The sequence below is a fragment of the Condylura cristata genome, unplaced genomic scaffold, assembly GCF_000260355.1.
Source record: "Condylura cristata isolate star-nosed mole 26May11 unplaced genomic scaffold, ConCri1.0 scaffold00001, whole genome shotgun sequence".
Lineage (NCBI taxonomy): Eukaryota > Metazoa > Chordata > Mammalia > Eulipotyphla > Talpidae > Condylura > Condylura cristata.
The window spans coordinates 72,040,583-72,056,591 of record NW_004567102.1 but is presented as its reverse complement, the minus strand read 5'-3'; the positions used below and the strand labels follow the sequence as shown (position 1 = coordinate 72,056,591).

General features: G+C 39.9%; 1 protein-coding gene across 2 annotated transcripts in view; it reads left to right on the top strand.

The window, feature by feature from the left end:
- The window catches only part of LOC101627895 (NHS-like protein 1), a 118,988-nt gene that overhangs the window by 53,903 nt on the left and 49,076 nt on the right, over positions 1 to 16,009 (top strand). Inside the window, exons 1-2 of one of the 2 annotated variants that reach the window (XM_004674127.2) lie at positions 7,006 to 7,063; positions 9,658 to 9,810. In XM_004674127.2, coding sequence (XP_004674184.1) covers positions 7,006 to 7,063; positions 9,658 to 9,810 — 211 coding nt within the window. Of the gene's footprint in view, positions 1 to 7,005; positions 7,064 to 9,657; positions 9,811 to 16,009 lie in introns of those variants that run through there. The other variant, XM_012729138.1, reaches the window with a different exon arrangement.

Genomic DNA, 16,009 nt, shown 5'->3' with positions numbered 1-16,009 from the left:
CTGTTCTGTTCCCCACTCTGTCTCTGGTGAATCCTCTCACTGCCCCAGCACCTCTGGCCTGTACCCCAGTTCTGTATGAATAAATAAATAAATAATAGTGTTGGCAGACAACCCAAAAAAAAGAAAAAATACCAGATGCTAAGTTAAATTTTAATTTAAGATAAACAATGAATTACATTTTAGTGTAAGTTTATTCCACTTAATATTTGGATACACTTTAAAAATATTTTTTGTCTACCTGAAATTCACTCTTTTCTGGAAGTAAAATTACTAAATTCCCTACTTGCACTTTTATTGATTACATTAATTCACCTTCCTGTGTTATTAATTTGCTTTGTAGCTCAATAATGATTGTTATTTTGACAGATAAGAATTACAGACTGTACATAATTGCTTTTAATGTAGAGGTGTTTATAAAAACATGAAACATAATTATTACCTCCAAAAGTTGAAGTTATAGGAAGACTTTGTTCCTTAATAAACAGAAGACCAGGCCCAAGCTATTTTTAAGTTTCTCTATCACAGAAGCGTTATGAATTTTATTAAGTAAATTATGTTACCAGTTGATTTTTCTAAAATCTCTTAATCCTAAGTGTATACATTTTATTTTATAGCTCCAGGGGCTTGTATTGGATCCTTCTGCTGTGATATTTTCCAGTGCTCCAGAAAGCCTGAAAACACAAGAGTGAATGGTGGAATATAAAAAATTGTATTTCAAGTAACTAACCATACATAGTGATAACACGTATATCCAAATTAGTATAGTCATATACTAATACATCAGAATGGACCGAGATATTTTCTCCGTTGAAGAGTTAAAATTCCTTTGAAAGTGCTTAAATTGATGACTTAGTGGACAATAATGACCAAGCTTTTTTATGTCTGAATTTTCTTTCCCTTCCCACTTAGGAAATCAGTGATCTTTATTGAAAATATATACTCCATTTTCAGTTGGTTGAGGATTTGCATTTTGTTTGCTGTGTGTGTAGGATATAATCATGCCTCATTTCTCTAGTTAACTCCTGTGTTCAGTATTTTAAATGTCCTTCTTCATAAGTACTATTTACCAATATTTGTGAATGTTTCTACAGTCAAAAATAATTTTAATCCTTAACATTTAATAGACTGAAGGAGGGCCTAAAATTTTGTGTCAGTGTGAGGGGAAGCTTTTAAGAATCTTTTAAGTTTGTACATATAATTGATAGTCCTTAATAAAAATAATGATATATATTTTTTTAAAGATTTATTTATTTGTGCATACAGAACTGGGGTACAGGGCAGAGGCTCAGGGGCGGCGAGAGGCTTCACCAGAGACAGAGTGGGGAGCAAAACAGGCAGATCGACGAAGTACACTGCTGAGGGGAGCAGCGGGCGGGTCAGGAGAGGTCTGCCGCGCCATGTGGTCACCTCCGGGGCAGGCGGGAATCGAACTCATGCGGAAGCGGCTTTAGATTCTCAGTGCTGTGCTTTAACCCGCTGCGCCACCAGGGAGGGCCAAAAAAATAATGATATATTTTAAGGTTGTACTAAAGATGGACATATGGATGGTAACATTCATGAGTCATTTATTACATAGATAGGGCTTAATTTCAGATATTAGGTAGATAGCAATTCTAGAACTTAATACAGACTGTTAAATTGGCCTGATTGGCCCCAGAGCTCAGAAGAGCTTTGGCATGCTTTGACATGAATTGCTGTACCAGTTCTCCAATTTCTTTTCCTGCCTCTGGTCAAGCCCATTCAGATCCACTTTTTACCCTGATCGTAAGATGCATTGCTGGCCAGATAGTTTTCCCCCTTAAGCTCCTTCAGTGTCTTCGTAGCACACCAAATGAAATCTACCCCCTAATGGCAAGCTAAGGCTCTTCGATACTGGTCCCTACATCTGTCTTCACCTCCAGGGCCTCCTTTTTCCACAGTCCCCCCATAAGTGGACACCAGGTACCCCATGACCGAGTCTAACCTAAGAGTATTCTCTTAGGTTAGTTGTTCTCTAACAATTGTTTGCCTTTAAAAGGAAGTACATGCTCTTTATCATCTTCCCCACTGATAGCATGAGCTCATCTTCCCTGTACTTATTCAATAATTTATTGTTTTTATCTTTGTGGTGTGTCATTTCATTGAACGGTGGCAATCCCATAGTTCAGCAAACATGTTTGATTGCTCTTAACCAGAATGATTAATTCAAGGCAGAGCTCTATAAAACTGGTAAATGATTGACCATACTGTATCACTTCCTATTGAAATGTTCAGAATATGTATTGCCTTCACAATATCCCCACGTCCCTTTACTCCAAAGTTTTATACCTACTCCTGAGAAATAATCCAATAATTTTAGCAATCAGCAGATTCCTAGAAGGACAAATATTTTAAGGTCAAAAATTTAATCTTTAAATTTTATTTAAAGATCAGTCAGAAATAAGATTTCATTTCAGTAAAATAATAGTGGCCATAGAATTTCAAAATCTTGTACTAGGATAACCTACCAGAGTTATTCAAGCAATATCAGAGACATTTTACTTGGTGATATCTGACAGTATATTAGTAAAATAATGATTTACTCTGAGATGTTATGATTTATGCATCCCAGTGAGGACTTTTGCATTGGATATATTAACCTGAAACTAATAACTAAAGGTTTCCTTTTTTTTTTTCTTTTTATGATTTATTTATTTATGCTTACAGAACTGGGGTACAGGCCAGAGGTATGCTAGGTGAGAGTATTCACCAGAGACAGAGTGGGGAGCAGAACAGGCAGATTGACAAAGTACACTGCTGAGGGTAGCAGCAGGCAGGTCAGGAGAGGTCTGCCATGCCATGTGGGTCACTCCCTGGCCGGGGATCAAACCCATGCTGCAGTAGCTTCGGAGAACTTTGTAATGCAGGGAGAGCCCACTGAAGGCATCTTTTAAAAACATTTGTACTAATGAGAGAGATTTCAAAACACCCTTCTCTCATCTTTGCTTTGATGTAGGTCATAGTTTTCTTGTTTTTAAACGGGGATTGAATTTACCTTTTTGTCTCATTGAAGACTTGACTGTAGCTCTAACAGGAATGAGAAAGTTCTCAAGAAGCATCAAGGCAGCTAGGGTTTGGAGGCAAAGCAGACCAGTTTTAACGGAACATACATTGTTCAAATGGAACATCCTCTGCTTGAGAATATGTAAAATTTGAGTATAAGTTCGTAATATGGACCTGGAAGATAGTTGGGTGAAAGATAATAGATAAGATAAAGACTGGGCAGGGAGTTTAAAGGCCATGTGTTTGAAATACTCAAGCCATAGGTCAGCAAGCAGCAGTGCAAAGAGTATTTTCAGCCTTGCAGGCCAGCCTTTGCCTTGGCAATTCAACAGTGCTGGTCTATGCATTGTGAGAGCAGTTGGAGACAATAAGCAGATGGGGGTAGTGGGATTCCATTCCACTATTATTGGGTCCTGAAATCTGAATTTCATATAATTTTCACATGTCATGAAGTATTTTCAACCCTATAAAAAGGGCCAGCTGGATTTTTTTTTCATAATTTTGTGAATACTGCCCCTACTCATAGCAAAATCATTTGAGGTTTCATGAAGGAATCATTAAATAGCATAGGACAGAGCACTCGCTTTTTGAAACTTGTTGAGAATACAGAGAGGGAGTTATCAGATTCAGGCAAGAACTAGTGTGCTCCAGGGGTGATAAGAAAGAGCTCGCAACTGGGCAGGCCCCTCAGACAGTCCCTGACTTATGGTGTAAAAGCTGTATGAATCCTCTAGAAACCGCAATTCCCACTAGATAGTTTTGACGTAAATCCATAGAGAGCTGGAAAAGGCTTAACCCCATCAGGGTAAATTGAGAAAGACCTACTTGTGATTTAAGAGATAATTAGAAAGGTGAGATAATTAGAAAGATGGGGGGGGGAGGGGAAGAAACCATTGGTTAAGTTGTTCACCACTGATGGTTGAGATTTTTTAAAAACTATGTGAGGTAGAATTTTTGGCAATAGAAAAGGTAACCATTGCACAAAACAGGAATGCACCTGCAGTTGGCAATTAGCTGGGCCACAGAGAAGAAAGAACAGGCCTACAAATTTGGTTTTCCTTCTATTTTATGCTTAAAGATGCCTTCCATCAACCTCAGAACTCTGGGTATCACAGCTGAGATATTGTTCTAGGACTTTATCAATAGTAATTTTCCAATCTCATAACCTTATAATATACACACTGTGATTTTCTCCATTGCAGAGAAAACTGGTGTGGCGGTGTCTTCTCCTGACAGGGGAGGCTCCCAGCTGTGCTTTTCACTCCTCTACTGTGCTGTCAAGATTTCCTTATCAGTGATGTTAGATTTTTTTTTTAAGTTGCTGCTTATTCTTATGGCTAAAAATGGAAGAGGATGTGTCATGTGTTTGTATATTTTCTGTTGGATATATAAGTTGAGCAGTTTAAGATGGTAGGTGCTTCTGTGAACAAATACAATTCTACAATAAACTCTGAGAAAATACAAGTTATAAGGGGAAAGCACTTTGCTTTTCTCAGGTTTGCATGAAGGTTAAAGCAAAAGATGATCATATTATTAAATTATTGGCTAAGTCTTTATAACTAGTAAGCTTTCAAAACACTACTTAACATGTAGCACAATTAGTAATTTACTCCCTGGAGGTCAGGGAGTAGGATTATGGAGACAGACAGAGGATGGTGGTCCCTGGAGTGCAAGCATGGAGTCCTGCCTTCTACTCTGGACTCACTGCTGGCCGGAGTGGCTCCATCTTCACACAACTACTTCATAGGTGACAGTATTGAGTGAGAAAGGGAATTGTTCACCTGTTAGAATTACAACTCCAAACAGTCTGACAAGTCCTGAGGGATTAGAAGTGTCTCACTACCTATCTCCCCCTTCAAAATGGGAGTGGTGGCATTCTTTGCTCTTTCAAGTTTTTACTCAACTCTTACCTTCATCATGCAGTCTACCCTAACTGCTCCTTCAACTGCAACCTAACACCTTCCCACTCCCAAGCCTCTTACTCTGCTTGGCTTTTCCATTTGTCCAGTTCATTCACTGCCTGCTTACACACCAGGTATTGCTGCTTATCCTCAGTGTCAGCTCGCTGAAGGTAGGCATATCAATGCAGGGGCGCTGGCATTGCTCAGCATTTTCCTTTCTGAATGAGTCTGTGGTGGGGTGCAGCTATTGTCTGTGTGAAAAGCTGCATGCTGTTCTCACGGGAGGTGTGTGGTAGACATTCACCTCAGAATCCTGTGGCTTATGGAGTATGAGTGCTTGTACCTGACACACAGCTACCTGTTGAAAGCAGTGAGGTTGTTGAGAGGAAGCAGAGAGATGCCACTCTTACTTACAAATTTGTTTTCCCCAGGGGAATTAACTAACTCATTTAAGGCAGCTATATAATTTCTTTTGTAGTCTCAGTTGTTTCTTATTTGCCATCTGGTCATAGTATTGCTTGTAAGTAAAATGATGCATAGGATGAAAGAACACAATTGGGAATCTGTGATAGTATTTCTGGTCATATGATGAAATGTATGTAAATTTTTGGCCTTGTTTATATTCTTTGCTTTTGTTCAAAACTAAGAAGTGGGGGTGGAGGAAGTTTGAGGAGAAATCACTCCAAGGCTTTCTCCAGAGGGAGCCCCTATATAATTTTTTTCTTTGACTAAGAGCTTTTGTTATAAACTAAATGTTTTGAATTAGTGGATTATGACATTTTTCCATTCAGCTATAAGTCTGGCCCAAAGCTATGAAATAAGAGGTTGTCTAATGTGTTTCAAAAACGGTTTTGTCTTGAAGTGGAACGGAGGAGAGCTCTGAGAACATTCTTGTCTTTTGTCCCTTTTTATAGTGTTTCCTGATCTGTATTCTTTTCTATTTCTTCCCACTCCTTTGCCCTGGAATATATTTTTCTGGTGCTTGCTTATACCCCATTTCTAATTCTTCTCTCATTTGTTTCCTTAGTTCTCTGTGGTTTGTTAAAAATGGGCAAAAGCATGAGAATTCAGTATATTACATTCAAGTTAAAGAGAAGCCCATGTAAAATTTGTGTGAAATTATGGGGAGGGGGGTGGGTAGAAAGTTTTAAACCAAATGTTTAAATAGATCATAATTCAATTGAAACTACAGATTAAAATGATTAGGGTATTTAGGGTACTTTACCTGTTTTTTTTTCCTGTGGAGTGGGGGGAGTTTAAGGGTAGTTTGGCTTTTTTTTTTTTTTTTTGAGAGTTGTGGCAGCTAAATGCAAATAAGCTGCTCAACAATTATAATGCTGATTCTCTAGCACTGGCCAAAAAAAAAAAAAAAATCCACCGGTGAGAAGAAAGAAGGTGTACTCATTACACACATCTGCAACTGAGTCATCACTGGCAGCTCCATGGTGATTCTATTATAAAGTTTTACTGGGTTTAAAGTTCCATTGGTGTCAGAGGAAAAGGGGGTGGAGAGGCGTGGTCAGGGAACAGTAGTTAAGCTCTTTCCCCCCTAAATCAGTTCAAGTGCCTGCTCTGAATGGAGTCAAAGAATCCACATGGACTTGGCTCCAGTAAAAAGATCGGGATGCTCATAGTGGCACAGTGAAGACCGGGAATCCTTGTGTTTCACCTGGACTTCCGTAGAGGAGAATCTGCACTATTTCCTGGACTCCACACACAAGAAACTTTTTAGAGAGAAGAGAGAGAGAAAGCACAGGACCATGGCTGGATAGGACTGTCTGGACGCGGAGGTGCTCACGCGAATCAGCACTGTGATTGGCTGTCTCAGTTTGTGTGCTTCCTCACTGGGGGCTCCCAGCCATAAAGATTAAGTTTCAGTGGGAGCTTTTCAGGTTCAAGGGCTGCTAATGGTTTCTATCTGCCTGACAATGAGCTCAACTTCAGCCCGGGCAGATGTCTAAGGGCTTGAGACTCAAAGAAGAAAGTTAGGCTCTGGGGCAGAAGGATTCAGCTTGCCACCTGCCTGCTGGCCAGAGTCCTTAATGTGATTTAAATTGCTAAACCCTATGTGGGCATCTTGGAAATGGTGGTCTTTATTAATGCGAAGATCAAGTCTTTCTTTAAAGTTTTTAAGAAGAAAAGTAAGTAGTTTTTCTTCTCTATGGGTCTGTGTGTGTGTGCCCGTGTGTGGTATGTGCTACAGGGGTGTGAAACAGCCTAATTAGTAAAAGTTAAACTCCATTCTATACCAGGTTATTCTATACCTCAGTCTTTTGTAACTCTAGGGCAGAATTACATGACTTAGCTTGTCTTATTTATTTATGGTAAGGGTTTTAGGTGAATTCACTTTTTTTACTACTCAAAAGAGCCCTTTGAAGTAGAGGGCAACTTCCTTTTTGTCCTCTTGATGTATAGTGTATGCTAATTTTTGCTTCCTTGGCTAAATATCAGGGAGCCTCTGTGTAGTCTGTCTCATATTTTTGGCAGGATGATCTGCTACAGCCCCCTGGCACTCTGTTATGTATTTAAGAGCTCAAGGACAAACTCTGTCTAGACCGATCTGTGCTTGTACAGTACAGTTTCTGTGGTGTGGCCTTTTGGGGGACTTAGCATTTGTTGTAAACCACTTTCATCCAGGTGGATTCCTCCTTCCCTGGAAAGTGTAATTTTCACAAATAACATGGTTTTATTTCTACATGATTGTTGGTTTATTTTAGTCTAGTTTTTGGGGTCAGTGATTGAAACTGGATACAAGTGCCTGAGTAAGAGAAACTTGCAGAAAACAACAAAGAATAGCTTTCTGGGCTCATTTTCCACAGCTCCCTTGCTCGAAGGCTGTCTTTGGACGGACTGATTAAAATCTGCCCTGGCAAGAGTGAAATACTCCAGGGAAGAGACAACTGTTCTTTCATAGGAGCCAGTTGGTAGCTGTACTGTGGAGCTCTGGGTGTGATCATACACTCGCGAACACTATTATTTTGATTTGACTTGTAATTGGCAAATAGAAGCGTTTCAATTTCCAGTAATTTCTAACTATGAAGCCTGGTGATGCATTTTGTCAAATGAATGGACATAAGCAAAAGCACAGTAATTAACTGTGGACACTCCTTGAGAGATATTTAGTGACTTCAGCATTGTGCAACTGTCTCAGATACCGAAGTAAGAGATAAAGCAGATCTTTGTGGACTTTTTTTTTTTGTATTACAATTGCAAGTTACATGCATGATACAGATGTGTTCAACAAGAGATCATGTGGTAACTAGTTGTCTAATTTACCTGCCTGCTTTGTCAACATTAAAAACAAGCTCACAGGGCATTTCTGGTTTTAACTTGAGGTTTAGTTTTGCAATTTATGAACATTTAAAAAATGAGTTGTTTGAGGCCAGGGGTGAAGGATATGAGCCCAATTATGGCTCAGTTTTCTGGAGGAGAAGGAAAGGCCATGATTCTCAAGTCTGGGACTGCTGGATAGTCCTTTTCCCTGCTCATGCTACATTCGTGTGCTTGGTGAGTTCTTTCACAAGCTCAGACTTTGGGTATATTAGTTTATTCAGTCTTTATGGTAGTTCTGGTCGATGCAGTATAGGTCTATTCAGTTATATGTGTTCAAATAAACAGGTTTAATAGTTCATACAAACCTGTTCAGTTTTTTTTCCGAATCTAGTATAAGATCCGGTTTCCACCGGCATGTTAGGTTCTAGAAATGGATACAGCCAGTGCATACCTATAGCTTAGTTCAGAGTTAGAGAACACTTGCCCTCCTCTCAAATCTAGTATTTATCTGCTGGCCTGATATCTCTGAGACTTGTCATCCCCCAGTAAATGTCTCTGTGCAGGATCTTTCTCTAATATATTTCTAGTCTTTCCAGTGCCTGGCTCACAGTGGCGGGTATGTGGAAAATACTAAAAAATGTATTGATGAATTTGTTCGGTGCAGCCAACTTCTTGTTGGACCCCACTGGGACCCCATCTGGCATTGTCAGGAAATAATTATTACAGAGATTTAGCGTAGTCGCATTACCCCTCTAATACTTTGGAGTCGTTTGTGTTGGATTGTTTGGGGAAAAGTCAACTGCATTGAATTTATAGAAAACACTTTAATGTGGAAGTATTTGATGAAAGTAAGAAATACAGAAAAAATTTGTAGCGCAAATTGATTTGCACTCCCATTTGCTATGACATTTAAAATGCATCACATTGAATATTTATGGTTAATTTTTAAAAGATTTAATTGAGTTTGTAACAGTGATGTTTTAAAATAAAGCTTCAGAGGGGAAAGGATTAGTTTCCAGCCTCTTGGAAGGAAATTTGTTTCTGTCTTGACAGTCTGCCACCTCCTGATGCAATGGCATTGTGCAACTGAATAATAGATTTTTGTTGTGGAAGAGTTCAGTAGGAATGGGAGGGCTCTGCTCGTTTTGTCTCTCATTTTCTAACACTGGAGTAGAGGGAGGGCCTAACATGTGGGGAAGCTGAGTGAGTAATCGAATCCTACCAAGACTGGGGGGGGTGTGCTTTGAGAGGGGAACTGAGAGACAGTTTCAGCTTCTCCTGCAGAGACAGAACCCTGTGAGAAGGACCCTAGTAGTCAAAGATTAAATCTCTTCAGATTTGCTCCATCTCCCACCTTGCTGCCCTTCACCATGGTTAAGCACCCAGAGCCCACCCCCACCTGGAGGGGGCCCCTTTGGGACCCATGGAGCTTCATTTGACACTTGAATCTATCTCTCCACAGCGGTTTCCAACCTCGACGAGGAGAGTAGATGGACAGTGCACTACACGGCTCCGTGGCACCAGCAGGAAAATGTGTTCCTGCCCTCCACCAGACCGCCCTGCGTGGAGGACCTGCACCGCCAAGCCAAGCTCAACCTCAAATCAGTACTGAGGGGTAAGAGTCTGCATTCTGCATGCTGGTTCTTGCACTACTGGCTGTTTGGATTGAACCCCTAAATTTGATTGTTGTTTGCAAAGGAAGACCTGTTTATAATGAATATATAGTATGTTGTGCTTCAAAAAATACCATAGCTGCTTACTGCCTACTCCAAGCCCGCATGTTCTGGTCTCAGTAGAAACTTCCCTATTTATAAGTGCATTCAGGTGCCCTCATGGAGCCCAGCTCTGCTTCGAAACCTGGAATGTTCAGTCTATCAGTACTTAGAACTAATCTGATACATTAGTATTTAATCTAAATAAACCCTCTGACATGGGGAATTTTGCAATTGTCATTTTTAATTTTTTTTTAAAAAGATTGTTTATTCTGTGGCTACAGGCCAAAGGTGTGGGGGGTGAGAGACTTCACCAGAGACAGAGTGGGGAGCAGAACAGCCGACTGATGAAGTACACTGCTGAGGGGAGCAGCGGGCGGGTCAGGAGAGGTCTGCCACGCCATGTGGGTCACCGCCAGGGCAGGCGGGGATGGAACTCATGCGGAAATGGCTTTAACCTCTCAGTGCAGTGCTTTCACCTGCTGCGCCACCAGCGAGAGCCTCAAAGTGCACTTTTAAAGTTAGTACTTTCTAGTAGTTGGTTCCATTTAGTTCAATGTGGTCAGAAAGGGAATTACAGATAGACTTTGAGATGAGGACTAAGTGGCTTGATTTATCAGAATCTGGGGCGCACCCAGTCTGCACCTTAAGGGAGGTTCTGTCCACAGTTGGGCAAGTGTACTGTGGCCGGGAGTGGAAATACAGAGGGACTACTAGCTCCTTTACAGTTCTTAGCTTTACCACAACTTAGGATTGATGTTATAAAGCAGAAATGTGTGGCTTCCTGTATATGATAAAGAGGTCTTTACAAGTGGAGAGGGGAAAGAAGTATGACTTAAAATTCAGAGACTTTTCCTTCCAGCAACAAACCAGCACTCATATTTGTTCTACCAGATGCTGCTTCCACAGAATCCTCCTACCATGCAGTACCTGGGACATCATTTACTAAAAAAGTAGTCATTTTCTGAAAATTGTTTACCTAATTAACAAAGACTTAAATTTGGGAGAAACATTGTCATTGAATCAAGGGAAAGCTTGCACAAGTTGCCCTCTAATTTTCCTGAGTTTTTGTATCAGGGGTTTTATTAAGTCTCTCCTCCACTAATGTCCTAACGTGACTATGTCTCCTAGCTAACATTTATTAAACACTTGCCTGCAAGTCAAATACTGTCTTGAAGTCATTACAGAAGTTACCTCATTTTACTTCACAATAATTCTACTACATATAATTATGCCAGTTTTATAGATGAAAAAATGTAAACACAAACATTAGAAACTTGCCGAGAATCTCAATGTCTGTTAGTGGTTGAACCAAGATATAAAAGTGGCTAGCGTGAGGCTGCCAAGATTATGTTCTTAGCTGCTGTTCTGGGTTGCCATAACAACCATTTACTGAAAATCTATGACCTGGCTGGAGTGCAGAATGCAAAGTCAGGTCTTGACTTTCAAGGAATGTCTACTTGTTTGTATATATAGGATAAGTCACTCCATTAAAAAATACTTAAGAATTGGCCCCAAACTGCTGTGTGGGCATTCGAAAGAGCAGACCATTTCTGCTTGGAGAAGAAAGAGGAATCAATAGACATAGTAGATTTGGTGTTCTGAACAGTCCTATGCAAACATGTTAGAGCATAGCCTATTTTTTTCATCCTTTAATCTTTTATTATCACCCTTGGATGTCTCTTATATTATTTTATATCTCACCGTTTTGTCATTGACCTGTCCAGAGATGAAAGCTTTTACGGATTCCTTTTTGTCATTTAGCCTGAAGATCTATATGTTTAGGAGCTACAGACGTAGCTGAGAAGAATGACATTATTTGGGCTCTCGTAACAGTTAGACTTTGGCCTCTGTTGTCCTAACGATACTGGCTACTAAATCAAACCAGAATCTTTTCAATAATTTCTACCTGCAGTTAATTTTGACAAGGAGCTGCTCTTACAGCTCACCTTGCTGCACCAAGTAATTAATAGGAATATTAAATAGCCCTGTGCCCAGGACAGACTCCTGAGGCAATGCCATTGTTGACTTTTCTCTCAGAGCTCAGACAGCGCAACTGTAGAGAAGCTTTCTGGAAGCTATATGTGTGAGACTGGCTATTCAGGTCCAGCTTTTGGGGGAACTTTTTTCCTAGAAATTGAGTTTTACTTCACTAACTCTTGCACTGTTTTCTAGTACCACATCGGGTCTTCTTTTTTCTTCCCTTAGAAAAATGAACAGCTCTGTGTAGACTGCAGCAGATGTACGCGACCTATCACCACCACTGATTTTGCCTATACTTGAATTTTATTTTGAAAAGATAAGTGCTTTAGTGACTGCATGAATGCCCTAAAACAGTCATCAAAGGGATTTGCTGACAGTAAATTGAATTAATAACTTTGGGAAATGCTTAGAACTCAACTTCTGAAGTCTGGATTTAAATGCTCCTTAAGAGATTTTAGATAAATAGTGACTGAGAAAGATAAAATGGAAAAAGCATCTGAGCTCTTTTGTTCTTCATATTTATTTATAATCACATGTACAGAACTCCACGTACCATTTCCCTCATGCCATGTTATCAACTTGAGATAAACACAAAATGAATGCAGTATACTTATTTTCTCATTATCAGTGAATATTAAGAGAAAAAAATGCAGTCTCTGAATATATGACACTATTAAAATATGATGTTATGTAAGATTATGAGCCTAAGGTAATTTGAGCTCAACCCTCTTTGCTTTAAAAATATGGAAAAGTAGCTAATTATTCACAATAAGTGATCCATTTTGTTCCTTTTTCTGTTTTTGCTCTGACCTTATCTATAATTTTAAGGAAGGAATACTGCTGTTTAATATTAAACAGGTTGGTTGGTACATTTTCATAATCATTAAATGCTCAGTGTGTGAACTGTTCTGTCCTTTTTTATGGGGAATCTCATCTCTCCTCTTGAGAATCCTAAAATATGGAGAGAAGTGGTCTAGTGAATACTAACAACCTAATAACTAAATATTATAAACACGAACTTATTTAAAGCAGTGCAGAAATGTTTAGTTAGTCAATAGTTGAGGAAGGCACAGGTTACTGGAAAATGTATTCATGAAAAAACGAAGTTTGAGTTGATACATAAAAGTAGATATTGGCATAGGACTATGGTGATGGCACACAGGTGATTTGGTGATGGGAAGCCCATGGTGATTACAACTGAGATGGAAAAAGGCACAAAATGATGTAAAAATACACTATTATATTAAAATTAAAAAGTAGATATTAGACACAATTTAATAAATATGTGAGTGTCAATTCTGTACTATGCTGGGAGATCTTAAAGAAGCTGATAGAAACTCATGGGTCCCTAGCTCTCAGTAAAGCTGAGCTTTTTTCTGTCTGTGTCGAACTTGAAGTAAATGGCACTAGTGTGATGGATGTGTTTCGAGGTACGCAGAAGGGAGAACTCAGTCAGCTGGCGAAGGAAAGATTTGTGAGAGGATCGTTTTCAACAGTATGTGGAATGTCTGGGGCAGGTAGATATCATGGCAAGTTTCACTGTTCTCACCCCAGTGCAGCTGAGATCTTTTGGTATTTGTTGTTAGATAGTATTTGGAGAATTTAACAAAATGTGGTGGTGATGCTCTTATGTCAGAGGTCTGGTTTTATTGATTTATTTGGCTACTAGAGATATTGGTAGTGATTTACTGCTAATGGATACTATCATGTACCTAGATTTAAAAATAGCATTTTGACATTTGACTCAACAAGGTATCTGGCTAACAATGAACAGTGATTTCCCAAAGATGGATCCTTATGGAACTCTACCCTTTCATTCTCTGTAGTTGTTTCAACTCTTTGTGAACTTCATCAGAGTTAGCTGTGATGATGAATGGCCTTTATCAAACTAAGTTTTAGTCTGGAGTTTTATTAAAAGAATCACAATGAAGTGGAAAAAAGGGGAAACTGAGGAATAGAAATGGCCATGTTTGGGTTTGATAAGGGGTTCAGATTTTATTTCTTTACAACCTTTGGACCTCATTCAATAATTACAAGCATATTAAAAGCCGAAATAAAGACACGTTGTTTTTAAGGCTCTATTTCCCTAAAGCTCAGCTTGGGAGAAAGATAAACGCTATTTCTCACACGCTATTTCTCACAGTATGTTTAACAGGCAATTTAGTTACTGTATCTGTGTACACGCCTGCCTGCCTGAGTATTTCACAGAGCATCTGTTGTTGGTATCAGAAATGTTCTCGCCACAGCTTTCTTTCCTGAAGAAATACACTTTAGCAGGTCAGCCTGTTCTGTGGCTCTGGAATTAGAAGTATAAAGGCAGGGAAGGGATGTTGAAGCTGAGGGTGTTCATTTGAAGCCAGAGGGTTATATTTATCTCTCTGGAGGGGTGGGAGTTGAAGATATGTAACTTGAAGAAATAACTATTTCTCCTAAGTGCCTAAGAACGGTGGTAGTGTATGTGCACACACCAAGCCATTTGAACCCTAACATTTCTTAAAGCTCTAGATCAGGTTCCCAAGTAGTGACAGTCAGGTTTTTCTCAGGGTTCTACCCACAACAGGCTTTATCTTAGCTGACTGCATCTTCCTTTTATTGTCATGAACCCCTTCTTCCATGTTGACATAGATGACCATCAGTCTTTTAGAAAAGTGGTGGGGTCTCTCTGGGGTTTCTCTCTCATGAGGAGCCTCAGCTCTTGTATCTGTCTGCCTCAGGCACATGAGTTCCGGAGAGATCCCAGATGCCCTGAGTCTTGGCTGTCAATTCTCCTCATGGGGACTTTCATGGTACTGTCTGGAAGATGCCTTCGTAGGTACAGTTTCGTGAGCGCTCTTCTGGGAGGACACATCTGCTCACTACCTCACACAGTCCAAGCTGTACTTTGCCCACTTGCGCTAACAACATGGCATTATCCATTTCTTTTCTGTCACTTTTTTTTTTAAATTAAGACATAAAGCAAATATTTAAAACATGTATAGTTTAACAAATAGTTATAGATCAAAAAACTACATAACCCTTCCCATGAACAGAGACTTGCATATGACCGACGCTCCAGAAAGCTCCTGCTTTTCTTGGTTTCTAGTAGGGACGGTCCTACTAGATTTAATGAAAAATGCCTGGGTCACATCTAGGCTCACATCCTGACTCTTACGTACTGGGTATATGTCACTTGAGTTTAATTTTGGTGATGTTTCTTTGACGATTTAGGCTTGTCATAGTTTGATTTCAAAGGAATAAGATGAACTTGTTTCTGTAAGGTATCCCAGGACACCTGCTTCTCCATGTGGAAGCGGTGTTTGTGGAGGGAAGGTGTGTTTTTCATTCAGCACCACAGAATACAGACAACAAACTGATAAGTCTCGGCCTTTTGCCTGTGTGGCCTCCTTGATTTAGCGCGTGCCATCCCTCCAGCTATCATGCACCAGAGGTGCGCTGTGAGGAGAAGGGGGCAGGAACAGGTGACAGCGACAGCTACAGCTGCTTGAAGTTCAGGTCTAGCTCATCCAGTCACCCTCAGTCTCAGAATGACACCCAAAATGCAAGCAGGAAGGGAACCCCAGGTCTTCCTCTGGTCAGTAACCAATCCCTTTTCATTTTGTAGACAGTAAACCCAGCCTGTAGAAAATGAGGGGATTCTCTTAGCACAACTTTGTGGTTTAAAGAAGACAACGTGATGATGATTCCAATTGAGCTTTCGTTGTGCTCAGCCGTGCAGGCCTATTTTGATCTCAGGCACAGAAGGTGCTGAGAAAACTTCTTTTTGACACCTTTTCAACTGCCTTCAACTTTCAAAAATTCCAGAGGCTGGGGAGTCTCTGGGAATCAAAAGCCCAAAGCACAATTAATTTCCTCTTTATGACTTCTTTATTGAGGTAACCACATGCCTAAGTTTAAGGTGGAGGCCCCTACCTCTACATCTGGATACACCACACTGCACCTGCCACCACGGGGTGTGTTTCTTTAGCCAGTTAACTTGGCAAGTGCAAGTTAGCTCGTGAGAGCTGGCAGTTTCACAGTTGCTTATAAAATCCCATTGTCACTCAAAACCCCTGATGTCACTAAATTTAAGTTTAAGAAAGAAGGAAGTTTCATCATGACACATCTTGTGTGACTAATTTT